Below are 26562 nucleotides of genomic sequence, written 5' to 3'. Positions count from 1 at the left end.
ACTGTAATGGTAACTGTGTTTAGCAGTCTGTGTTGATAAGGTGTAAAAATGCTTCCTGCAGCTGCTATCCCATTTAGAACCCCAGAATCATTGATGTTGGAAAAGATCTCCAAGATCATCACGTCCAGCATTTGACTGAACACTGCCAGGTGGATTAGATCATAGCACAAAGGACCACATTCAGTTGTTTCTTGAACACTTCCAGGAACAGTGACTCCACCACATCCCTTAATGCCATTTCATTTAGGATGTAATGCATTTATATCAATCTCAAAGATGCTTATTTTCTTGCTCATTTGTGAAATAAACAAAAAAGCCTCCCAACTGTAGTATACTTAAAGTGAGGCATACAAATTCTTGATTTTCATGGCCCTTTTTCCCACACCTCCAATGCCCAGATACACACAGAGAGGTTTATGAAAAGACTTTAAAAAGTTTGATCTACACATCTAGAATGCTATTTATTATCAATTCGTTCATTAGTATCTTGAAAACTTCCATTCTTGCTAAATTTGCTATTCTTGGAACTGGTAATGCTGGCACAGTGTTCATTTGTCAAAAGATGAAAAAGTTTCAAAAAAGTAAATGTATCCAAAGATGATTTCTGCAGCTCTCTTGTTTTTACAGTTTGCCAATTACTGCAGAAACATTTTTCCCCACTGGGACATTTACAGATTAGTTGCATTTTAAACAGCTCAAAATTAATTTCAATCTTGAAATTTTGGGGGCTTTTTTAATCCTGAAATTTCCCTTCATTTTCAACAAGATGAAAGACTGTTTGAACCTCAGTCTGAAAATGTTATTACAAGAGCAAAAGAAGGACAAAGTTCAGTGGAAACTCTTGAGAAAAACAGTGCTGATTTTGATCATATTTGTAGATGAACAAAGACAATAAATACTGTTACCAGAGTAAACAGATGGCACTTATTCAAAACTTGTTCAAATGTAATTAAAATGTTATTTAAAGATATCTTGGTACCATTTATGTTGTTTTTAATAGGTCTTATCATGGGAAACTCTCATAAGACTCTTGGTAAGTTAGTGTCCTGGTATTTAAACACAGGCAATTACAGGCCTGTCAGCCTTGCATCAGTCTCACACAATATAATGTAACAGCTGAAGCTAGGGCAATTAAAGAGGAGTTAAAAGAGGGTATATAACAAATGCCAATCTTTGTGTTTTCATGGACTGCATTTAGTGAAATGGAATTTATAAAGAAATGCAATTATTGGATTTCATTACTAAAAGTACTAATACATAATAACAGTAGTGGTCATGGGTATAACAGGGTTACAGCAGGGTTGTGTGTAACTTTGATATTTGATCCATTTGATATTTTAAGAAATGAAAACTATACAATGTCAGTCTGGCTAACATTTAAGTATTCCTGTCTGGCTGACCAGTGTTAAAATGCAACCATGAATTGTGATTGTCATCTGGTTCCAGAACGCTGTAAGGATTGTTGCTTGTGACTGCTGTCTGAAAGGTTTTTTAGTGATCACTCTGTTGACTGTTGCTAGCATTTTTACATGACAGTGATTTCTAGGGTGTTATTTATTGAAAAAATCTGATTGAAATAATCACTGGGCAAACTATACCTAAGGAAACAGCTTCATGTTAGTAGCCAAATTCAAAGTCATCCACCTATGGACAAGAAAGTTGTCAAGCTGACCCTTTTATTTCCCCAGATGTAAAGGTGTCTTAGCAGGCAGTGACTTCAAGTGTCATGAAGGTCAGAATAGCTCAGCTGAGTTCTTCCTGTGATAACAGGATTGAAATAGGCCCATGTGATCTACATGTGCCTGTCCATGAAACAGTCACAGGCTAGAAAGAATGTTCATTGTAATTTAGTTACTCATTAGATAGTTGAGCTAAGGTTATAAAGCAAATTTTAAATCACCACTGTCTCTTTTCCAAGCAATGTATGTATTACAATTATGTTTGTTGGATCTGAAATAGTAAGGCCCAGTGTAAAGAGGGAGAACTTGCTAGATGGGCCATGGTGGCTCTCTTCTGATGTTAAGCTATTAATTATTTGTGTTATTGAGAGTTGGTTTTTCATAGAGTTCCAGCACCTACATAACTCTTTCTTTTCCTTTCAGAACTCTTCTGTTCCTTAATCAAAGGAGCCATCCAGCATGCAGATAATGTCATTCCATGGAACTGAAATATCAGTGAATTAGTCCAGGTTCCCTAAAGGACTGCAAAATGGAGCCAATAACTTTCAAAGTTAAAAAGTGTCAAACACCTAGTGATTTCTCAGCAAGTTTCAGTCTCCAGCTCGTGGGTTCTCTCCCGGTGCATTCCCTAACCACTATGTCAATGCTGCCTTGGATTGTGGCCGAGATCCAATTGCTCAGTGCAAAGTCTTCCAAAGAAGAACCCAGCGCCAGCCAAATTCGACTTTGTGTTTCACCAGCCAGTTTGCGGTGTGAGCCAGACACAGGGGAAACCCAGCAGTGGGATCCTTTAATTTGTTCAAGTTTATTTGAATACAAGCCACAGCAGGTGCACAAACTGATTCACAACAGCCACGATCCAAGCTACTTTGCTTGTCTGATAAAGGATGAAGCAGCAAATCAGCAAAGTATCTGCTATGTATTTAAGGCTGATGATCAGACAAAAGTAAGTAAAAAGAAAAGAACTAAAGCAAGCATCCCTGGAGTTGCTTTTGTGCTGTTTGAATCCTTTCACTACACTGTAAAAGCTTAAGGTTGTACTTGCAATTAGAGATGAGATCTCACTACAACTTACTTTATTTGAAGTTAATTGCTCAGTGAAATTGGAGTGAGCTGCTCAATATGTGAAATGAAAGGTGTGTACGTCTCCTACAGGATTAGGGCCTGAATTTCATCAGCTTAAAAAACATTTTAGTTTGGGATATGGACTGAAATCTTGACCCTCAAGTCAGTGAGAGCTTTTCTGTTGATGTCACTAGGGCTAATATTTCACCCTCGAGTCACTGTGAACTTTATCTAATCCTGCACTCAGACCTCTCAAATTTCTGTTTTCCTGATGTGACTGGGAAACAGAGATACCTCCTTTCTCAGAAGGAGGAGAGGGTAGTGTGGAGCCTCCATATGTATCATATCTCTAACAACAGGACCCTATGGAAACCTTTTCCTAGGTCTTTAATTCTCAAAGCCTGGCAGGCAGTTTAAAGAGTGGGAGAAAGGCGCAGTCTTTGCACCTCTGTGACATGCAGGCTTGCTGCTGCATGGTGTGAGACAGGAATTGGGTATGCATGTCTGGCAGTGGGTGAGATTTGGCTTACTCTGCATTTCCTAACCAGTTCCTAGCCACTTGTGTCTTTGCTGAAAAAGTGGAACCTTTAAAACTGTTGATCTCTTCTGCTTCAGAGAAATGCAAGACACTGACTCTCATGAATGAGTAAAATGAGTAAGATTTAACACAAAGTTATTGTGAACTACTGAGGACAAAATGGTGACATATCCTTCACCTCTTGAATGTCAGCTCTGGTCTCCATAATGTTGGAAAACAGCATGCTCACTTGACTCATAGGAGGTGTCCTGCTGAAGAACCCTGGAGGTATTATGTTAATGTACACCACACATGGGATTTATGCCAACCTGCCCAATAGCAAAACGTTGTACAGTTCCAAATCCGTGGTCTCAAGCTTACAGCTCAAAACATATGGAAACAGCTTTAGTTAAATCCTCCCAGATAAAACTGCAGTTCCAGTAAATTAAAAGGCAAATACATTGTAAATCATAAGCATTCAAGTGAAAAATCCTGTCAAGTTAAATGTGGAATACCAAGTCTATGTATGTAAGAGCAGAAATAAGGAATAGTTATTTCAAAACTTGGCATTGGATAGCAGCTGGTGAATGCATTTTTCAGTTTGCTTCTGCATTTACTTGTGCTTGTGATTTTCCAGGATTATTGTGAAAACACAGTACTGAATACCTCCAGTACATTTTCTTAAGCATTTTCTTTTGCAACAAAAGATTCAAGTACTTTTTCTTCATGTTTGATCAAATTCCTGGACATGTTTGAAATGATCAAGAACAAACTAAGTCTCTAGTTAAATTTGCAGCTGTGTCTGCATGTTTTTGGAGACAACACCCACAATTTTTGTATGCCTCTTTTAACTACTTAGTTCTAGGTTCACACAGATATCCATCCTTTTAAAAACTGCCTTCCACCTGGTCTCTTAACTTGCCTCGTGTGCAAGAGTTGTTTCTCTTGACTTCTTTGCGGTCTAAGTAGACATCTAATCAGCATTTGTGGACCTATGTTTTAACAAAAGGGTAATGGAAATGCCAGATGTTCTTACCATCTAAAGTGAAGCCCTGCCTCTTTTACTTAAATTTTGCATGATTTCTATGTTTTAAGTTCTTTGTGCTTTGTAGGGTGTTGTTACTTTGCCCTGAATATGGTCATCCAATGCCTTTTAGGTAATTGATGTTTGTGTATTTATCAGGAGGAGGGAACTGATGTTACCTGTTTTGCAGATGCCCAACTCGAAAGGCTAGGGAGTGCACACATGCCTTTGTTACAAACTGAAGGTGCTGTTGTTAAAAACCAGTGAGTTGGGATGAAGGATTTAGGATTGTTAGTACAATTTATGTTCAATTTCAGAAGAAATAAATTTTAGAAATTGGACTTTTGCAGCCTGTGCAACTCAGCAGATTCCTGTGCTGGCACTCTTGTTTGTAAGAACTCTTTTTTTTCTATTTGCTTCAGGTCTGTAAAAGAATCACAGCAGTCCAGATACATTTAGTCACAGAATTTACATGTTCATTACAATCTTTAGCGAACAATCTTGGACACCCAGACTTTTGTGATAATTACTAATTACAATAATATTTTAAACTGCAAGAGCCACAATTCTTTGTGCCTGCATATATAAATCTGTAGTTGGGTTGTATTTGACAATTATAAGTCACATCGGACTGAGGATTTGAAGTAGAAGGTAATTTGTGGCTTTGCAAATAAGTTCTGTTGTATATCCTCACCTTAAGATAAGTAGAATAAAAGGGGGGCAGAAGTATGTCTGTGGGAGAAGTACAGTAGGAAGATTAGAATGTTAAGAGAAAGGCAGTTGAGTAGAAGACTAAACAATTAAAGCCTTTAAGAGGAGGATAAGAAACTTGAAAGTCATGCAGACAAGCATAGCACTGGAGGTGGTAGAAAGTACAGAAATCCAGGAATGGTCAGGCTTTTAGCATCAGTTAGGCTGCAATCAATTAACTGTAGTTTTACTCCTTTATAAATACAAATTGAGCAAGAACATACATCTGCTTAGTGAGGGATTATTTTACTGTTTAATATGAGAGTTTTGTTAATGTTGCTGGGTCATATTTAGCTCAGCTCTAGAGTTGATGGAGGTGCATGCGATGCCATGCAATGTTTTTCCTGAATACAAGGCTCTTGGGTTCGTTGTTCCTGCATTACCAGCACAGCCACTTTAGAGAAGAAATCGTAGACAGGTAATTAACACTAAGTAATGTCAGGATTGTTTGCAAGGAATTCTTTGTTATCCTGCTCTGTAGCAGTGAAAGAAAAGGTAGTGCCCCATTGTGGTCTTTGTCTTCCCTCTATAGGATCTGCTGTAATTGTTTCCACTGTACCATCATGGCAATGGGTGGCTCACTTTCCCTGCTGGCTAGCAGTAAGTAGGAAAGGATGAGATGGCATTACTTATAAAGAAGCATGTGAATATGGAGATGATTTCACTCTACTTTGTGCTTAAAGGATGGGTTGCTGTGCCTAGAGAGAGCTTCTCTTATGGTTTAGAGTCTTCTTTCCAAGTCAATTTGTCAGACATGGGATCTGGAGTGTTCCTTCCTTCATATATAACTTCAGTAAGTTTCCACTAGTTACAGATAGTGGAGTTTCTTGCCCTTACACCCTCATTCTGCAGAGATTCTGATGTGGCCTCATGATTGAATAATTTCTGCCTGAGGGTGGGGCTGAAGCATTAATGAATATTCTTTGTAGGTGCTCAGGAATGGAGCTGGATTCAATTATATTGCCTGCAGGGAGCTTATGAAGGCTACTTATAGGTCAGGTGACTAATGGTGGGGGAAGCTGTGGAAAAATTAAATTTCCCCTAAATCTGTTTGCAGAATAGTTCCTTTAGGATAAGAACACAGCCTTGCTGAACTTCAGCCTTGGTGAGAGTGCTTGGCTACTGTAGGAGTGCAATGGAAATGAAACCATACGTGCTCCACCCTCTGTGTCTCCGCAGTAGCCTCTGGTCTGACATTTGCTTACATACTACAGAAGTGTGATGCTATTGATATCACTGTTGTTGTTGAAAACTATGTACTTTAAAAAATTACTGGCATTTTAGTCCTCCATTTGAGATGTGCTAGTTCTAAACTGTTTGGAACTGCAGGTGAGGTGTGCCGTTTCCTTCCTGAGCTCATTCTCCCCAGCTTTCCTTCTGTATGAAGCCCTGTTTTATCACATCATTCCCTCCAATAAATGAAAGAGATAAATAATGTGAGGCTAAGGGCATGCTGTAGCAGGGATTCCCCCTCCAGCAGATGCAAAGTAGCCAAAGCATTACAGAGGATGAGTAATTTCTGTTCTTATTTTCAGCTTGGAAAAGTAATTCCAGATGTCATTATGTTGATCCTTCTTTGGTGTATCGAATAATTTGTTTTACTTAGGTATGTTTAATCTTACTTGATGGATGTTTGGGCTGGTAACTGGAACATGGGTCGCTAGTTTATCTGACTCATGCCCTGAGCTAGTTTAGATTTAAGGCAAGTTAAGGTTGTGCTGTCCTTTATTATACTTTTATATTTATTGTAAATGAAGATTAACAGTTCTAAATTTAATGGTTTCACAGAGGTCTGAGTCAAAGAGGACATTCAGTATCTCGGCCTTTTCCCATGTCCTGTGCTCCATTCAGCAGCAGGCGCACATTTTCCCAAGCCTATCTTCTGTCACCTACATAGCTATAAAGACTTTTTTGTTGCCTTTGGTAGAGTCAATTCCAGGTGGACTTCAGCTTTCCTAATCATGTCTCTGTTTTGGGTTGGCAAATTCTTATCGAGGCTCTCTGGAAACTGGCTGGATTGACTATGCCCTGCTGTGTTTTTCCTACAGCAGATATTTGAGTGGTTGAAGTTCCTCATCAGGACCAGGGTATGCTAATGTGAGGCTACTCTGAGCTGTCTGTAGAGTGCATCATCCACCTATTCTTTCTGATCACAGGGTAAAATAAATTCCTGTATGCGGAGCAGAAGTTGGGAGACACTGTCATTTTTTAGTTTATTTTTTTAGTGAAGCAGATGATCAGAATGCTTGAAAGTTTCCCCTTTTTTATTCTGTGATATGAACTGGAGGTTTAGAGAATTTGAGGGAAAGCCTAGAAACTTGAGCCTGATGTCTTGCAAGGAAAATATTTCTGTGACATTACTAATGGAGAACTGGAGTATGAAGAAGGGTAAAAAGTTCAGGTCAGATTTTTAAAGGGTTACATTTTGTACTGGTGTTTTTGTTTGTGTGGGTTAGGTTTTTTTGGTCCCCAAGAGTCTGCGCACAAGTTGTCATAACAGCCTGTAATATATGCTTGTGTTTACCAGAGCAGTTAATGCCGTGATGGCAAAACACTGGGTGGAACTTCTCTGCTTAATAGAAAAATATTGCCTTTGATTTAAACAGGATTACAGCTGCACAAGACATGCACAAGTCTGTGTGCTGCTTCTGAATCTTCTCTCTGTAGTGTCATCAGTGAGGGACAGCTTTTGGCCCAGGCAGCTGCAGGAGTGTTACTGTGAGAGTCGCATTGTCTGTAGGATTGCAGCAGACGGGGACACCTGCTCGAAACCTGAGCCTGCTGATTGACTTCACCTGTGCCAAATCTGCCCCAAGGCAAACACAGGTAGAACCCATCTCCTTACACTGAGGAACTTTTTGAAATGTAGCACCTGGCCTGTTGTGGAGCTTTTTAGTTACAACTGTGATGCCTTCTGTTGTCTGAGGTCTTCATGTTTTTTCACCCATTGCTTCAACAGTTATTTTGCTTTTAAACAACCTTCACCTACTTTCATGAGTTAAAATAGCTTATGCACTTAAGTAGATGATGCTGTCTTACCTGGAATGCAGCACTCTGTTACATGTTGTTTATGATCTGATTATGTGCTGAAGAAGCTGGTTTCAGATAATCAACACTTGGCTCTCTGTGAGGCTGCACAGAGCTGAACTTCACATTATTCATCTATAAAAGGAATGGCAGGGGCCCAGTGAACTCCTAAGCAGTTGTTGTGAGGCTTGGCTTCATGACTGTCGATTCTTACACAACGTGTTTTTACTTTGGACTTTAAGGTATAGCCTCACTAAGTATCTATTTTTAATAGCACCATTTCCCTTTCTTAAAAGAATTCAGGGAAGATCATTTTAAAGGTAGAGGTGATCTTTTTCTTCTGTATTTTACTGCCTGATGAGTCAAGGGAGATTAAAACATGGTCCTTCTTTTACAAAAAAACATAAAACACTGAAATAAAATTAAGTAATTGGACCAATGTCAGTGCAAGTGAGAACTTAATTTGGCTGTTTTCTGCCTCCTTATGCACCTTTGGGGGTTTTGATTGAATCTGTGTAATTGCAAACTGCTAGCACTGCTTTTTGATTTAGGACATATCTCCTGTCTCCCACATACTAACTGAAGAAAATGTAAAATACAGAAGGAGAAAAAAAATGCAGCAGAATAAATGAAAAATCAAATACATATTTGTGATGTGCACATACACAGTCCAGTTTATAAAGTAGGTCAAAGTTTAGCTGTGTAAATCCTAGCAGAATATCCTGTATAATGTGAACAACCAGCTGTGCTTTCAGTACTCTCACAATTAATCAAGCTTTACAGGCTTCTTGAGTGTGAGTGTGATGACACCAGTTCTATCCTGGGATCTGTTTGAACAATCCATGTATGTGAGCTATTCTGTCAGGGACCTTCAGTGACCAGTGACTTGGTCCCTAGCAGCATTATTCCAAGCCTTTATGGGGCTCTTGTCAAATCTTTGAGTGACTTTGTGACATGCTGCATCAGCTAAGTGCTTCTGTGTTCACTCTCATTTTATAGAAAAATACTGTGGGATTTCCCTAAACCTTTTATGATTGCCGTATGGAGGAAGTAATTTGTGCAATACCAGTGCTGCTGAGTTACAGTCAGAGATAATGTCTGATCAAGGAAGCTGAAATTAATCACAAGGTTTGCAAAAAGAGTTGCCTATTCCCTCTCTTACTGCAGCAGCAACATAAAAATTATATATTCTTGTGATTTCTTATCTTAGTGTAATAGTTAACTGTATAGTAAACTGCATCAGATGGCATTTTTCATGTATTTTTCAACTTAAATAATACTGAAAATAGCTGTGTTCTACTTATGATGTTACATGCACTTGATTTTAGGGTAAGAGTTCATGCCAAAGCTATTTATTGTTCAAGGCTATTAAGGAATAAGGAAAAGTTGTTCTTTCACTTTTCCTGGTGGAGATTGTAGCAGAAATACAAAACAGTAGAACTGAGGCAAAAACATAATTAGTGGATTTATGATGGCCTCTCATCTGATTACTAACCACTCTTTTTGTCTTATTTGTGGCCTATGATGTCCAGCACAGGTAACTGGAGCCATGAATTTCTAAGCATCCTCTGTATCTGTAGAAGAGTTTTCTTTAAAAGCTCCTGTTGACACAGAGAAGAGCTTCTGTACATATCTCCAAAGAGAAGCTCACTCTTAACATCTTAACCAAGTTAGAGTCAGCTTTTCATGGCCTTGTAATCCTTTGTTTGCTGATTTGCACATTCCCACCTTTCCCCCTATTCTTTATACTGTGGTATCACTCAGTGATGTGTTTCAGAGTAATTTGAATATTCCAAAGGAAAAGTGATAAAGTTTCAATGAAATCAGCATCCTAACATGATCACAGAGCAGTTTCATGTGCAGTGTGTGAGAGTCAGAGCATGGCCAACTAGAGCCTGACCTCAGATCCCCAATTCATTCAGTCTTAAACTGCTGTGGGGTTTTAGTTCAAGTGTAATCTGTGATGGTACACTGAGAAGATTTTATAGCTGTCCTCTGTCAAAAAATGGCAATTCTGTTATTCTTTTCTCTTCTGATCCATCCCTTGATGTTATTCCTTGGTGTTTTCCCTTGTGCTGGCACTAATGTTTGTCCAGCTCTGTGTTGAGCTGCTTTAGGGGCTAAGGTATAAGAAATTAATTTCATTTTTCTCCAAAACCCATTTGGTGCACCTTGCTAGATCACCATAGATGTTTTTTGTCAAATTTCAAGTAGACATAAATTTGGCAACTAAAGTGAGCATAAAATATTTTGGGACAAGGATTTCATAAGCGGGTCAGGGAAAGAGAGTGTCACACCAGGAGTACTCCAAAGGGATTGGGCTGCTGTGGAGCAGAAACCTCTTGTTCTTTCTTTGTAAGATGAAATAGATCTTAAAAGTAAGACTGTAAGGATGGAGGTGCAGGGACACTTGCAGGCTTCTTTGGCCTCTGCACACAGAGCCACCTTGTTTGGAGCATGGTGCTTGTAACACCAAGGTGGTGGAGTCAATCCCCATATGGGCCATTCACTGAATAGCTGGACCTGGTGATCCTTGTGGGTCCTTCCCAACTCAGAATATTCTCTGAAAATGTCACTGACATTGAAATCTGTCCTGCTAATAATGTGTGAGAAGTAATCACTGCATACTTGCCTAATGAGTCCAAAGTAGCCTTGTTCTAAAAAGACAAACATCACAGGGAGGGTGGGCTTCAATTGGGATACTGTCTATCCACATATTGCCCAAACACTAATCATTTTAAAAGTCCTCAGCTTCACAACTTGTAACAATAACAAAATATTTAGCAACAAAGTTATCCAGCTCACTTTACTATGGTGTAGTAGTCTGATTTCTGCAAAGGTGTTGGATGCAAGGTGCAAACAAAGTTAATGGGTCCCTCATTGCCTTGCAGCCTCATCAGTCCTACCGCTTCAAATGCCCAGCAACCAGGCAGTGCTGGGCAAATCCAAAAACCCAAACCAAACTGAGAGACTTGTGCCCATGGAAAAGTTCTGATTGAGAAACGGAAGGAGTGTGGAAATAAAAGTTGTGTATACAGAATTAAGAGTTCAGAAAATACTGTTTGATTTATAGCAATATTGAATATAAGCTGCATGCACACTACTATATAAAGAAATACTTAATGATGAAGGAGCTCCAGTGTATTTTCTGAGTTATCCACTGCTGAGGCTTACTGAAGTTAAGACTAGAAAAAGTTTGGAAGTTTGACTGCTGTTTTGTTGATCTCTGAACTCAAGCCAGAAAGTCTAATCTAGACTCACTGGATGGTTTTTATTTTTTGTTTAATTACTTAACACTCTTAAGTAATACAAAGTACGCACAGTTGTGAAGTTCTTAAATTAATTTTGTGGATACTTGGTGCAATGGTAGCTGTATGCAATTTAAGCTGGAAAGCAGCTATATTAGAGAGGGGGGAAACTGCTTTGAAAATAACAGGTTTTATTTTAAAAATCAGTCTTACCTTAAACAGCATTAGTTGTTGTGATGCACAGTACAATAACATATTGAGGACAGTGTGATTTAGTTAGCAAAACCGAGATCATTTTTGTCAAATACATGAATAAACAAAGGCTATATCTGTCATGTAGGTTAGTACAGTCTCTACAGACAGACTCAAGAGTGGTTCTGGCTCCTATCTGGTTGATACCAGTTATCTTTCCTCAAGACTAATAAAACCAAAACCTCCTTTATAATTTACTTTGCAAGTTTCATTAGGAAGCTTGGGCTTTAGCTCACTTGGAGCTACTTAAACATGGACATTCCTGTTCAGGCAGTTGTATTTTCTTCTTTTCAGATTTTAAAATGGCCTAAAAGACAAATGCAAGCCATCCACATTCAAATTTGAGGATGCCAAGTCATAAATTTTGATACTGAGTAAATCATCTTCCTGAAATAGCTCCTTATGTTTCCATGCAGTTAGCTTTTCATTTAGAGTTTTGCCTTTCCTGGGCTGACATTTATGCTGTGCCCTCAAGGTCATCAGATGGGGGCTCTTTGGCTGTAGTGGAGCAGAAAACCAAAGCAGAGGAGGCATATATAACTGCTGTATTTACTTTAGCGGCACAATCTCCCATCCTGTTAAATGTCAAAGTGAATAATGGTAGAAAATCATTGTCGTAAAATCAGTGCTTTCCCTTGCCTGGTGTAGACACAGTTGTTCTCTATTTCTGTTTTTTTTACCCTCTCTGTGGACGTCAAGTTATGGGAAGGGCTGTGGGAAATATTTTCCTAAAGAATGATTTGTGTGACTGGACAAATACAGGCTTAAATGGATATGTGTGTTTGCCCTAAAGGTTGATCATGGAGGATCTGATACAAGGATTGAGTGGATAATGCCAGCTTATACTTGGTTTGTCCTTTGTATGAAGCTGCTGGTCAGTGTGGACTTCCCCTTTCTTTCCCACCCTCCCCCCCACTTTTTCCAGAGTGACAGTAATTGAGATCTATTGGTAGTCATAAAAACAGCTTCACTGATGATGATTCTTCTTGTATTGGATTAAGTTTGGTCCTTCTACATAACTAATTGAACACGTTTCATGTGCAAGCTTCTTTAAAAGACCCCCACAAAACTAGCTTCACACAGGCAGAATGTGCTTCAAAATTGTATTTCTAGTAATCATTATGTGGTTTGTTGTGTTACTTTGTTCCTTATATGCTATGCTTCTACTTACAAATGTGCAGAACTTGCAAGGAAGGGAATAAAAGCTAGATTTTATAACTTCTCATTTGAGATTTTTGAAAGCTATGTTCAGCACAAAGGTGTAAAGCAGAGCTTGCACTGAATATCTGGTGGTGTATTTGCATCTAAACCTGTGGCTAACTGAAATGGAGGTGTTTTTTTGAGAGTCAGAAAGCAAATTGTACATAAATCTTATTTCTGAGTCTTTGAGGCTGAGATCTGTATGCACTTTAACTTCAGGCTAGGTCCTTTGAAGGCAATGGATATACTTGCAGCAATGACTTTGAACATGCTTGTAGATACTTGCTTGGTTAGCACCTATAATACATAATATATCATTCAGCTTGGTTTTAGCCCTAGATTTTTTTCAATGACAGTTATGTTGTTCACATAGAAAAAGAAGGTTTCCAATACCTATAATTAATTCATTTAGAAAGATTTTTAATGAAACAGAAATACTTTTAAAACCAGACAAGAAAAATTATAATTCAAATACAGGAATATATTGAGGATGATTAACGTGGTTGATTCAACACCACTAATACAAAACTTAGGTTTCTTTCCTTATTTAAAATTCCAAATAGAAGTATGCCATATGTCTATGAAGCAATAATTTACTAAAGTTTTAAGAAGAGCAAAGCCCCGTTTATCACTTATAAATCTCTGCAGACTATGAAAACCATGTTCTAATGTGCATCTCCTAGTACAAATAGTGTTGGTACCTTCAGAGGTCTCTCACTGCAGCTGAATTCAGAGGCATTTCTAGGAGTTTTGTTATCATGTTAGGATGGCCTTTGTTAGATCAGCTGTCCAGCAGCAATGAGGCACTTCAGTTTTCCTGACTTAATGCAGATTTCAAAGCGACACAGTAATGGGTACTGACACACTGGAACGAGGCACTCTGATTCCCAAATCAGGACTGGGATTTAGGAGAGAAAGCAGTTGCTTCTGAGGAGCTCTCTGCAGTATCTCTGCTGCTGTGGAGCACTGTACAGTGTTCCTGACAGTAGCATTTGTAGCCAGGCCGGTAGGAAGCTTTTCTAATTGCAGGAAGAGAACTTCATTGTTCTTGAAAGGGATTATTCCCCAGAGTGCATAACTCCTTTTGTCCCCCCCAATCCCTTCACAAGTTTGCAGCTTCATCAGGGTTTGAGATGAGGTGTTTAAGTGCCACTTAGTGGCTGTCCAGAGCAAATGTAAGATCCTGCGATTGCTGTGACAGTTTTCACCTCTTCTGCTTTCCACCAGCAGGAGAATTGCTCATCTTACCGCGGAGATAATGAAGGCTTAATCTAAAACTGGTAAAAATCAGTTGAAAGATGCTGGTGGGTTTTCAGTTAGAAAGTTTCAGTAGTGTAATTTCCATTTTACTTTTTTTCCCAAATTGTCCTCCTGAAGTTCTGTTTGGGTTTTCCTAGTGGGTTTTTTGGGTTTTTTGTTTTTCATTGGGGTGTTTTTTCAATATTTTTGCAATGCCTCTAAAAATATTGGAATGAGTTTGTATTTTACTATGTAACAAGAAGCAGCACTATTTCTGTTCCACTAAAGTCTGTGGAACAGAAATAATGCTGTTTCTGGAGTTCATTCTTGTGTGTTAAATTTCACTAACATTGGTTAGTGTTTGACATCAGCCACTGTTCTGGGGTGTTTCAGCTCCCCTCAGCAGAATATCTGATAGATGTGAAACCATTAGCTCTCGGTCATGTTAGGAGCTTGCTATAATAAAGTTTTTATGTGTGCAAGGACAAAAGTTTATATTCTAGGAACTTGCAGGACTTCTGGATATTCTTTACATGTATGTTATTAACCACATACTGAACCAGATACATCCTTAAGACACATAAAGGTATAGTAGCAACTTGATCTGTGATTTAAGTGGGGGCAATTCTCAAATGAATAGCTTTTACATCTCAGAGTGCATGCATTGCCTGTATGCAGGCTTCCTCTTTACTGGGAGGAGGTTTTTCAGTGGTGTTTCTGCAGAGAGTTCATGTACTGCAGAAGACATGGCTTCAAGTTTTTCTTTAGAATGGAGCTGTCTTTTTTTTTCCTTGTCTTTCAGTTTTTGTGTTTAATACAGTATCCATAAGCGTGCTAGATTTAGAAGAGTCAGAAGAGTTCCCAGGAACCTCAAATAAACAAAACACAGATTTCTGATTACATTTCTTGTTAAAGTTACAGAACAGAAACTGTCAAGGTCTCAAGATAAACCTCTTTGCACATGTTGAGACAATGTACTTCCAGCAAGCCATATAAAACCTAGATATGTGACAAATTTTCCTTAGCCAGATAACCCTCAGTGACCTGACTTTAAGTACACACGTTTGCACAGGCATGTCAGCCTGTTCTGGAAGTCTTGATGCCAGCTTGAAACATCAGCTGAATTAGACTTACAGACTAGACTTTTGTCTTTTGTTGTGAGCAAATTCAAAGCACTTGTATGGGGATGACATTGTGGATCTACAGTGAGAGAAAGTAATACTTGATTCTTATTAAGGTCTTGTTGTTTGACTGTATATCACAGCATTTTGCATAAGAGAAAAAGCTGGAAAGATTGATTAAAATGAGCCTTCATTCGACTCATAAATTATAATTGATAGTAATCGGACATTTGAGAATTTAATATACCCTGCATGAAATGTTCTGTTAATTGTCTTTATCAATGATCTGGACGAGGGGATTGAGGGCACCCTCAGTAAATTCACAGATGAGACCAAAGTGAGTGGGAATGTTGATCTGCTGAAGGGCACAAAGGTTCTGCAATGGGATCTGGACAGGCTGGATAAATAAGCCAAGGCCAGTTGCAAGAGGTTCAGTATGGCAAAGTGCTGGATCCTACACTTGGGTCACAGCAATTCCAGGCAATGCTATGGACTGGGGGCAAAGTGGCTGGAATGTGGCCAGAGCTGGCTGAGCATGAGCCAGGGTGTACCCAGGTGGCCAAGAAGGCCAATGGCATCCTGGCCAGTGCCAGAAGTAGTGTGGCCAGCAGGACCAGGACTCAGCACTGGTGAGGCACACCTTGAGTCCTGTGTTCAGTTCTGGGCTCCTCACAACTGGAAAGACATTGAGGGGCTGGGCCAGAGAAGGGCAAGGGAGCTGGTGAAAGGTCTGGAGCACAAAGCTTATGAGGAGCAGCTGAGGGAGCTGGGATTTTTTGGCCTGGAGAAGGCTCAGGGGAGACTGGATCACTCTTTTCAACAATCTGAGAGGAGGTTGTAGTAAGGTGGGGATCAGCCACTTTTCCCAGGTAACAAGTGACAGGATGAGAGGAGGTGACTTCAGTTGCACCAGGGAAGGTTTAAATTGGATATTAGGAAAAAAAATCCTCAGTAATTGGGTTCTCAGGTATTGGATCAGGCTGCTCAGGGAAGTGGTAAAATCACCATCTCTGGACGCATTCAAAAATATGTGCATGTGACAGTTGAGGATATGGTTTAGTGGTGAATATGGTAGTGCTGAGTTAGTGCTTGGACTTGATGATCTTACAGGTCTTTTCCAACCTAAATTGATTCTATGATTCTAAAAGACCTGCTCAGATGACTTCTGAGGTTCACTTATCCATTTGAGTCTTTGCACCCGTGAACACATTCAGATATGTGAGCTCAGACTTGCAAGTTGTAGCGGTATCTGAACTTACCAGATCACTTCAGTGAAGAATTCAACTTTCTAGCCCATCCATCTAGCTTTGTGCAGGTTTCTCCTGGAATGCCAGAGTTCCTTGTTGCTACTAGGAATACCCAGAAAGGAGGAAATGGCAAAACTGACCCATGATTAGTTATGTATTTATTTATGTATTTATGTACTTCAATACTGTACTGCATGTCAACTAATATTCCGACTTTATTCCTGAAAATATGTACACATTTCCAAATTTGATGAGTCTTACATGAAATGCTGCTGCTCTCTCCCCTTCTTGGTGACAAGATGGTTAACAGAGCCTGTGGTGAGGGGCTGTGTTGGGTCTGTGGATCTGTGGTTTTTGGAAGGCTGACTCAGCACGCAGAGGCTTCCATTGTTCTGGCACAGGGCCGGGAGCGCAGTCAGCACATCTGGGTGAAATGTGCAGCAGTGACTTACAGTAGTATATCCTGAGCCCTTTGAAGCAATGTAGCTTTATCAAAACCACAAAAGAGCCATAAGGACAAATCCTGCTGCTGTATTTTAAAAACCTCTCTGTTGTGTGTTATATTTCACAAATGTTTTCCAGTGTGTTTTTTAGGAGTTAAAACAGAATTGTCTTCAAGTAACTAAATGTGGAATGTTGTTTGTAAAGAAACCTGGAATTGTAAATTTCTGAATGGAAAGCCAGCTGTACCATGGGAAAAGTGATTTTTCAGATTGGTAAAGACAGTGTTTGAATCTTGGTTTGAAAGATGGTTTATTGCCATTTTGTGGCTTTTGCTGTAATTGAAAGACAGTATGATTTAGCCAAAAATACAAAAGCAAAAGAGTCCACATCACTGGCAAAAATACACTTGATGGGTTAATAAACCTGCAGAAGAGGGTGGAAAGGGGAGAGATTAGAAACAATAAGTTAAAAATGTCTGCAAGGGATCACTGCCAATAAAATTTTCCACTTTCAAGACGCCTGAGAAAGAATATAATCAACAGCACAACATAGCCAAGTAAAAATCACAGATAATTTAATAAAAAGGCAGATTTATGTGCTCCATACAAAGTTACTGTACATGCAGAATGTTAAGTTATTAGGTTCCAGTGGTATTCCCAATTTCACATTACACTGGAACTACCTAGGGAAGGACTGTGCTGTGGCTTGTAACCAAATGGAAGGCTGGTGATGAGAAGTGATGCAGAGCAAGGGTTGGGCAGGCAGCTGAGTGCACTTCTTAATCAACTGCAAGGGGCTGCAGTAGTTCTCAGCTGGCTGCTACAGTTCTTCCACCAGGGTTTTGTCCAAGAGCACCCGAGCAGGGCAGCTTAGGGTATGAGAGCAACCTTACAGACATTAAAATTTCTTCAGCTTGATTCTGGAAGAGAACAGGACAATATGGTATTTGTTTCCTCTTTTTGTTATCTCTGCTTAAGATGCATAAGGATATAGTAACAACTTGGTCTGTGATTTTAGTGGGGGCAATTCTCAAATAAGTAGCTTTTACACTCATCTGCTTATCATATGTGAACTGCTATATTGCTCCATTGACTTTAGCTAAGTTCTGGACCCTACACTTACTGAGAGATAAACCTGAACTGATAGTTCTTATTGTTAAGCAATTCCCAGGAAAACCAATAAATGTTTTGGTTTGGCAGTAGAATAGTTAACACTTAAAGTTTATTTTAATTGTTGGAGTTTTTTCAGTTTACTGAAATGGGGATTGCTTTAGGGAACTAGAGTATAAGCCCATTTGAATCTGTGTACTGTCTTTGGGGATGGTGCCTGAATTAAATAATGAGTAATCAGTGCTGTTAGAAATGGATTTATTAAGTAAATTGTGGAGAACTGAAAAGACTGGCTACTTTCCATGGCTCTCCATTCTGTGGAGCTCAATATACTTCCCATGTCTCCTACTGTTGCAACTGAGGTATACAAAATAATATGTCTAGGACAGTGGGACTATTTTTGTATCTATAATTAATTATGTGAACAAAGAGCTAGGCTATAACTCTGTAAAATGATGCATACATTATTCCTTATTTTGTATTACTCATTACTAGAATTTTCTAGTGGGCTACAGTAAACTAACATGGACTACATTAAACTAACATGAAGTGCCATGTAATGGAAATAGACATTCATAATATATATGTCTCCCATAGCATATGGGGAATTGATAAAATTATAATTATGTTTTGATTTTAACCAGTCAAATGAGAGGTGTCATGTTCTGTTCATAGGTTTTCCTCAATATTTTTAGACATTTTTTACTCTATAACTTATCTGTTATGGAAGTAGAAGTGTTAGTAATTTGGAGGATTTTTTCCACTGTGAGGTAATGCTTCTTTACAAAGGAAATGTAACCTATCTTCAAATCATTTGTCTTTTTCCCATCTGAGTTAATCATATAAGCTTCAAGATCAACAAGCACTTTAAGTATAACTTTTAACTAATTGCATTTTGAAAATGTTTTTTAGACTTTAAGAGGTTTTTTTATTCTCCCGAGACCCGTGGTGCTTGTAGGAAGGAAGGAAGCAGCAGGAAGTTGATAGAAAAGGGTGCAAAGTCCTTTCAGGGCCAAGTGTCTAGTGCCAGGGGACATTAATGGCAATTTGATTTTCACATGTTTTGCATCCCAGTGCCGGGAGAGTTTTAAAATAAGCAGTCTTGCATAAGTAATATTTTATGGTTTATCCAGTTGTATCAGGGTGTGTGTGCAGGTGTATGTCATCCTTGTGGCATCTGCTGCCCTCTCCCCAGAGCCACCTCAGCATGGACAGCTCAGCTAAGTTATCCCTCAGCTTGGTGACGCTGGCAAGACCAAAAGCTACTACCCTACAAGGAGGAAAAACAGGAGGTTTCCAGCTGTTTCAGCTGCAGTCAAGACTTAGCTGATTATCTCAAAGGCTTGACCTGTGTGTTTGTCATTGCACACTGGGAGCATTCCCATTTATTTTGAGCTCTGTAATTTGGTTCTGCAGTTTTCTAGTTTGCTTTACCTGTTTTCTGCTCTTCCTGCTCATTTCACAGCTTCCAGAAAACCCTCATTACTAAATAGAATAAATGTATGGAACCTCTGATGTCTCTTTGTGGCAATTCCCTCTGTGCTCTGAGTTTCCCCGTTGTGCATTTGCCACATCATCCTTGTGGGTTTTCTGCATCCAACTATTCAGATCAAAATGATCTCCTCACAAGATATCTTTGTAAATCTTGCTCGGACTTATCTGTTGATTCCGGCAGTGTTTTTCCACTCTTTTATAGAGATCTGATAGTTTGATTACAATTAGATCATTCAGCAGTGTACATTTCATCTTGGTCAAATGCAAACATATAATTATACTTGAGTGGAATTAGTCAGAACCCATGGCAAAGTTCCTGACAGCTTTAAGCTTTCTTTTGCTGTCTGTGGGAAGACAAAAAATACTCAATCCAGCATAAAGCTTGCCAATCCAAAGTTTGCTCATCAATGTTTTCAGAAGTGTTTGAAGTGGTACATTGATTTCAGTCCAGATGTGCTCTTTGCATCAGATGACCCTAATATTTATGAATGGGCACCAATGGACCCAAAGCTAGATTGTGTTACCATTAAGCTGATTATGTATAGCCTTGGTTACCTTTACAGAATGATGGGTTCCACATGCTGTGAGTAGTATTTTCTCCAGTCCCTTGTTTGACTAAGGATTTCATGAAAACCCTTCCACTCTGAACTGGAAGAAAATATTTAGTATTTTCTGGAGCAAATACTAAGAAATTATCCATTCCATTCAAGGTAACTGACTGATCATCTCAGCATCTGCTGTCACCCACAACTGCCTTCTAACAGGGCGTAAGAAAAGCAGAAACTGTTTGCTCTAGATACAACTTTTCAAATGAAAAAAAGAATGCCTAAATACTTTCTGGTCCAAAACAGACCCATGGGAAAGAATCTGAAGATGATGGTAGCCAATCAGGAAAGCTGCTTCAACCTTATGAGGTGTTTTATCCTCTAATACTCTCATGACCTCACTCCACTTATGTAACCCTGCCTCTAGGATATGACTTGCCCAAGGAAGTCTTCAATTCCACTGTCTACTGAGTGAGTAACATGGCCTGTGTGCTCTAACACTTCTCTCCTACAGGTGTAAGATCACCTTTCCCTTCCAGATCTTGCTTTCCCTCAGTCCTCTTGCTGAGGTGCAATTGAGCCTCAGCACATGGTAACCCTCATATGCTCTGACACTGTTGGAGAGAGAAGGGATAGTGGTGGTAGAGAAGAGGACATCACCAGCATGACTTTCCATTCCTGAGTGAGAAATCCTAATATCACTTGAATCAAAGCATTTTAGCAATTACAAATCTTGTGGTGGAAAATACAATGATATGTAAGCTAAACCTACAGGAGAGGTTGGAAAGGACTCTGGTGCTGAATCAGTGCCCAGCAGCCTTGTGAGGAACTGTTCTCTTCTGTCTGCTGCAGGGGCAGTGAATTGCAAGTTATCTCTGGGCACTGGCCCAATGTCAGCATTTTTCATATTTGCTACTGGTTAGCAAATAGCCAGAAAATTTCACTCACAGTACTAAGAAGATTATCCAAATCTGTGTAATTTCTGTTTCCACTGAGTATCTAGAAACCACCAAGAATGTCATCCCAGGTGCTTTGGTGGAAGCTGGATTTCATCTTTAGCATGGGCAGTGGGCTCCTATGCACTTTAATTCAAAGGGACAGCCACTACTAGCCTGTGGTTAGGTGTTGGGTCTTGCTGTTGTCTTTCATCAGGGGGCTGGTGGAGATCTGGTTTGGTGAAGTAATTTGTTTTATGATTAATATTTCATTTTGTATTGAGAAAAATATTTGCTTATAATTTAGCCAAAAGAAGTAACAAAGCTTACTCTTTTCTTCTCCACAGTATCTATTCAGAAGCCACTGAGTTAGGCTTGATTGAATCTTTGGCTAGGATGAAATCCAGAGGATTCATTACTCTTTTGTGTTGATGGATTCAGATAAATCATTTTTTGCATCTTGCATTGTATGAAGGTGCCATAGAAGTCTGGTGTTTCCCTAGACACCTTTGTTTTGGCATGATTTATTACAGCTGCATCTAAGAACCAAAACATTATTACATTTTTGAATTCACATCACAAACAGTACTCTCGCATTAGTTATTTTCTTTTTCTCTTTTTTCTCTGATAAAGTAGAAACCATCACACCTGGAACTTTCGGGAAAGGATGCGACAGTACAAGAGGGAAATCCTAAAGAACAGTGAGAAATAAGTGATAAAGGATAAAAATAGTGGGTGTTTTTGAACAAAGACTAAATATTGGAAAGTGATAATTAATGGCAGGTGTACTTTTTTCTTGTATTTTTTCCACCTGAATTTATCAAGACTTTCTTGTGTACAGGAAGGAAGGAGATAAGTGAAAGTTGCAAGTGAATGTGGACAGAGGGGATAATTCATGAGAAGAATAACTGCCAAAGTATGTTTAAGAAGAAAAAACTTTACATGGGAATGGGATCTGCTTTAAAATCTCCACTAGTGGTAACACAAGAGCAACAGGAGAGGCCAGTTCTCAGGTACCACAGTTGTGGCTATACCCTTAATGCAAGTTCTTGTGAGATATCATTCAGTGATGACACATTGTGAAGAGTCACAAAGATATTTATGGTCATTAAACCTAGAGAAACTGAAATCAGAGGAAAATTAGTCAGGAATACTCCCTTTTTGAGTTGAAAGGTCAACTGTACCTTCCTTTCTTCTTAATATTTCCATATGTCTCCCCTCTCTTTTTATATCTATTTCATTCTCCAAATGGCTTCTTTAAATGGAGAAAACTTCGTTGGAGAAAAAATCATGGGGGTATTTGTGTAAATTTATGTAGGACATCTGTAGAACAGAAAGATCACCTTTCTGACGATGGAAGCTCTAAGTTGTGTCTTTGAAGTATTTTAATTGTTGCTATTTTAAAAACAGCCACAAATATCTTGCTAATACTTTCCATGATAACATGAAACAGCTTATAGGACTGAGGGGTTTGTTTTGATTTTTAAGAGATCATAGACTTGGATAAGATGGTGTCAAGTGCTACCTACTATTTATGCAATACAGATGTTATTCCCTGACCCTGAATTTTTCCATTTCCCCAAAATGGGTATGTTGTATTTTTGGAGAGAGTTATCTACACAAGCCAAACTTAAAATACTAAAATACAGAAGTTCTCTTTTTAGAAATTTGAACATTTTGAAAAATGAACCCAGTTATTGTTCCCACTACATTTCTAAATGCATCTTTTTTGGAAGGTAAGCATCAGAGTGACCTTTTCATTTACACTGAAGAATTTCATGCATTACCAAGTGTTTTTATAGCTGAACACTTAAGCCTCACTTCCAGCTGTTTCCCAAATGCCAGTGTCCCCACTTCTCCTTCCTTCAAGGCCAGCATCTAGCATCTTTTTTTAACAAATGAATTAAAGCAGAGAGAGCAGTTATGTAGCATGCCTGAAAGTCATGTTAACAGCAGAAACTGGAATTCATTCATTGTTACTCTATCTCCTAATTCAGTATCTTCACCACAAGACCACTCTTCTACCCAATTCTATAGAAGCATGTAGAAGTTTTCAGAGTGCATTTAAGTTACAAATGTCACTATAACTACATGCAACAGATTTCAAAGTTAAGTAGTGTGAAGTGACACACTGGAGATGGCTGTTTGAGCCAGTTGCAGACAGGGTGAGAAGCCAGATATTCTGACTGACATCAGTGTGTAATGTGGACTCTTGGGCAGGTGTGTGTATTGTTAGTTTAAAATTGTGTAAAGATGTCAGGAAGGGGGAGCTGGAAAGACTCCCAAGCTGGCAGGACCTCCTCACAGAAAGGGGAAGAAATACTTACTTAGAAGTAATATTGTTCACACTCAGCATTAGAGAAATGAGACTCTTGAGACTCTCATGCTGCCATCAAATATAGCGGTTATGCTGTTCAACTATGTGCAGCACATAATGAGGAGGAGCATTCTGCCTTGCCCATGCCCTCAGTTACTTTATGAAATAAAAGTAGAGTTCTCTGAGTTTAGGGCCCTGAGAACAGATGTTATTTTTTCATGTATGTACTCTGTATATCATGAACAGTAGCAGCAGTGAATATTTCTCCCTCTATCATGCCAGTAAGCCTTTAGAGACTGCTGCCAGAAGGGGGATCAGTCATATTTTGTTACTTATTGGGCTTATGGCTAAGAGCATCTGTACAATCAAAATGTCCATGGCCATGGCCAATATCATAATGACAGAGAGAGCCATTGGCCATCTTTGTGAATTATCTCTAATCTGTAGAAGTATTAGAAAATGGAACTCCATTCTCCGTTTATGAATATCTGAAATGCATTTGCTAAGGTTTTCATTTCAGAAACTGTAGTTTGGGTACAGCCTGAGAAGAATTGCCTTTGTGTTACCCCTTCATCCATCTGTGGCCCATTACAGAGATGCAGCAGTGCTCAGGCACTCACCAGCACCAGTTAGGAGGTGAGAGAGCTCTCTGGCTGCTGTTCCCTTGTTTGCTTTGCATGAACCAAACCCAGGGCTGTAGGGTCATGCAGTCTGGGGCAGGCGCCAAAACTGCCCCTTTTCTGCCTCAGTGAGCTGTGAGATTGGCTCTGCTTCTCCCCAGCCCACGTGTGTGGATGTCACTCTTCCCCTCCTGGTTTCATTTAATAATTCAAACAACTGGAGCAGTGTCAGCTCTGACCTGGAGATCATTCCATTGGCCATAAGTGTGCAAGTGCAAGCATGTGCAGGGCACTCTCACAGTGCGGTAGCTGTCTCAGTGAGAGTGTCTTTGGGCAAAAAGAAGAGTTGAATTTGGCACTTCATCATCTAACTTTGACCAGCTGAATTTTATTCAGAAGTGCATAGCAGACCCCTATGCTTTTCTGTTATGATTGTGCAAATCTAGTTCTTCATGTTGTTTCTGAGGTGGTGGAAAATAAAGGGCTTTTTGTTTTTAGCCTAGTGGATTATTTCCTGTGAATTCCAAGCCTTTTTTTTTTTTCCTGGTTCTGTGCCCTTCCTCCAAGCTCAGGAAAATTAGTTGTCTCAGGCAGTCCTACAGTCACTGAGTAGGAGAGGAGGATATTCACAGCCAGCTCAGCCGGAGCAACGACAGGAATGAGCATTCCTGGCTGAGTGGCAAGTAATATCCCTTTACCTGCCGGAAGCATGTACACCACTGCCTGGCCTTCCACGACAGTCTGATTTCTGGAAGTTGAGCTGCTAGCGAGTGATGTCAAATGCCATTAGCTAACACGAATGGCAAGACAGACTGGAAGTATAACATTTCACAGTGGTTTCAAACAGATGCTTTTTCGCTCGATCCTTTAATGTTAGGAATAGCTTCGATGCCGGGATGTTCCCGGGAAGTTTTAGGTAGGAATCCCGCGGTCAGCGCTGCACTACGTGGCCGGGCAGCGCGCGGCGGCGGCCGGCGGTTGCCTGCGTTGCCGGGCGCGCTGCCGCAGGGCGAGCCCGCTCCCTTCCCGCCGCCGGGATCGGGCGGCCGCCGCCCGGGCGCGGGGAGCCCCTCCGGAGGCGGAGCGCGGCGGGGGCGGGACGCGGCCGCGGCCCTTCCTTTCCCTTCCCTTCCCGCCCCGCAGCCCCGCGGCTCAGCCGGCGCCGCCACGGGCAGTGTCCCCGGCGCGCAGGGCTCGCGGTGCCGCCGGCCGGCGCTCGGCGGCGGGGAGCCTCGGGAGTCCGCGCGGGCCCGGCGCATGAGGCGGTGGGCGCGGCGGGCGGGAGAGGCGCAGAGGAGCGGCCGGAGCCGGGGATCGCCGCGCAGGAGCCCCTAGGATGTCACCATTGTTCAGCTGGGTGGCCAAGGTAGGCGGTGCGGCGCCCGCCGCCCTCCGCGCTCGGGAAGTAAAGTCCAGCCTTAGGGCTTGCAGATGTTCGCGTGTAATTTCCAGGCAAGTCAGTCACCCCGGGAAGGGAGCGGAGCCCTGCTGTATTGTTCAGCCAGGGAAAAGGAGGAGCACTCAAAGTAAAGTCAACCTGCAGTCTGACATGGCTTGGGTTTAGGGGGCTAAAAGCGAAGCTGCAGACTTGTTCTGCGTTGCTACGGATCTGCAAAAGGGGAGAGCTGAAATTAACTGCTCGGAAGGCCCGATCTTAGTGCCTTTTGAAGTCTAACGCTACTTTTGCACTCTGGGGAATGTGTAACAGCGCTCCCACTGTTTGTTTTGGAGTCTTTTTTTTTTTCCATGGTTTTTGTCATGCTCTGAATTTATGAAGAACAATAAGTTGGATTTTAGTGGGACACTTACATGTTTTACTATGACAATGCATGTGTCGTGCTGTCTTCTACATCTGTGTGTCTAGGGCTTCAGTAGGATTTTCCACTGTAACTGGAATTACATATGGATGCAAAGCGGTAAAGATGGTTAAAGATCTCTAGAATATAGTTTTGAGCTGATGTTTAAAAAATTCTATAGTAACCGTCATTATGAATTTAGGATGAGCTGCAAATGATGTTCTGTCTCAAGGCACAGTTCAACATGTAGGAAAGGACAAGTGTGTGAAACAGCTGTACGGCAGTCAAGAATTGTAGGTTCCTTGAATAAATTAGCTGGGGGAAAAACGTATATCTTGAAATTCAACAGACAGTGTAGGCTGCTAGGCAGACAACATAAAACCTGATTCTCCCTTCTCTGTTGTCAGGTGTAAATGGTCAGTTGCTTAATTACTTCTGCATATCTGTTCCTGAATATTTAACAGGTGAAATACCAACCCTCAGAAGATACTAAGAGGGAAGTGCTTGATCTGTGACTGTAGTCTTTGTTCAGATTCTCAGATAGAAGGATTTTCTCTATTCTGTTTTAAAAAGAGACTGACTTTTAGACACACCCTGAAAAATGGAAATGTATCCTTCTGTCTTTCCACTTGCCTTTTTTCCTCGGGGTGAAGACCTGTTGGGTGGAGCACGTGTAGTGACCTCTCCTGTCACTCCTCAGGCTCTGTCTCCTGCATAACCTCAGACCCGGTTCCCGTGCAGTCTGCAGAGTGATACCGGCTGATGCCCGTCCCGGCTCTTTTAATGTGCTGGTCTCCTGTGCAGGTGGCTGCTCTCAAGGACGGGTGATGCCATTGAGTTGCCATTGAGTACGTACTTCAAGGATGCCCCAAAGGCATGGCTCATTTCCTTCCCTCGTTGTTCACTTGCCGGCTGGGCAAGGCAGCTGGTCAG

At 40.4% G+C, this 26562-nt stretch overlaps 1 protein-coding gene across 8 annotated transcripts in view; it reads left to right on the top strand.

The window, feature by feature from the left end:
* Window positions 1-26562, top strand: part of TBC1D1 (TBC1 domain family member 1) — a 101100-nt gene that overhangs the window by 5623 nt on the left and 68915 nt on the right. For 7 of the 8 annotated variants that reach the window (XM_071432555.1, XM_071432553.1, XM_071432557.1 and 4 more), the window contains exon 2: window positions 2103-2625. In XM_071432555.1, the coding sequence (XP_071288656.1) occupies window positions 2209-2625 (417 nt within the window). In that variant the 5' untranslated portion in view covers window positions 2103-2208. Of the gene's footprint in view, window positions 1-2102; window positions 2626-24953; window positions 25200-26562 lie in introns of those variants that run through there. The other variant, XM_071432559.1, reaches the window with a different exon arrangement.

Source organism: Agelaius tricolor, unplaced genomic scaffold (genome assembly GCF_023055355.1).
Source record: "Agelaius tricolor isolate 1412-34295 unplaced genomic scaffold, bAgeTri1.0.p SCAF_8, whole genome shotgun sequence".
Taxonomy (NCBI): Eukaryota; Metazoa; Chordata; class Aves; order Passeriformes; family Icteridae; genus Agelaius; species Agelaius tricolor.
The sequence above is the reverse complement of the archived record's forward strand: the minus strand, read 5'-3'. Positions and strand labels throughout refer to the sequence as shown.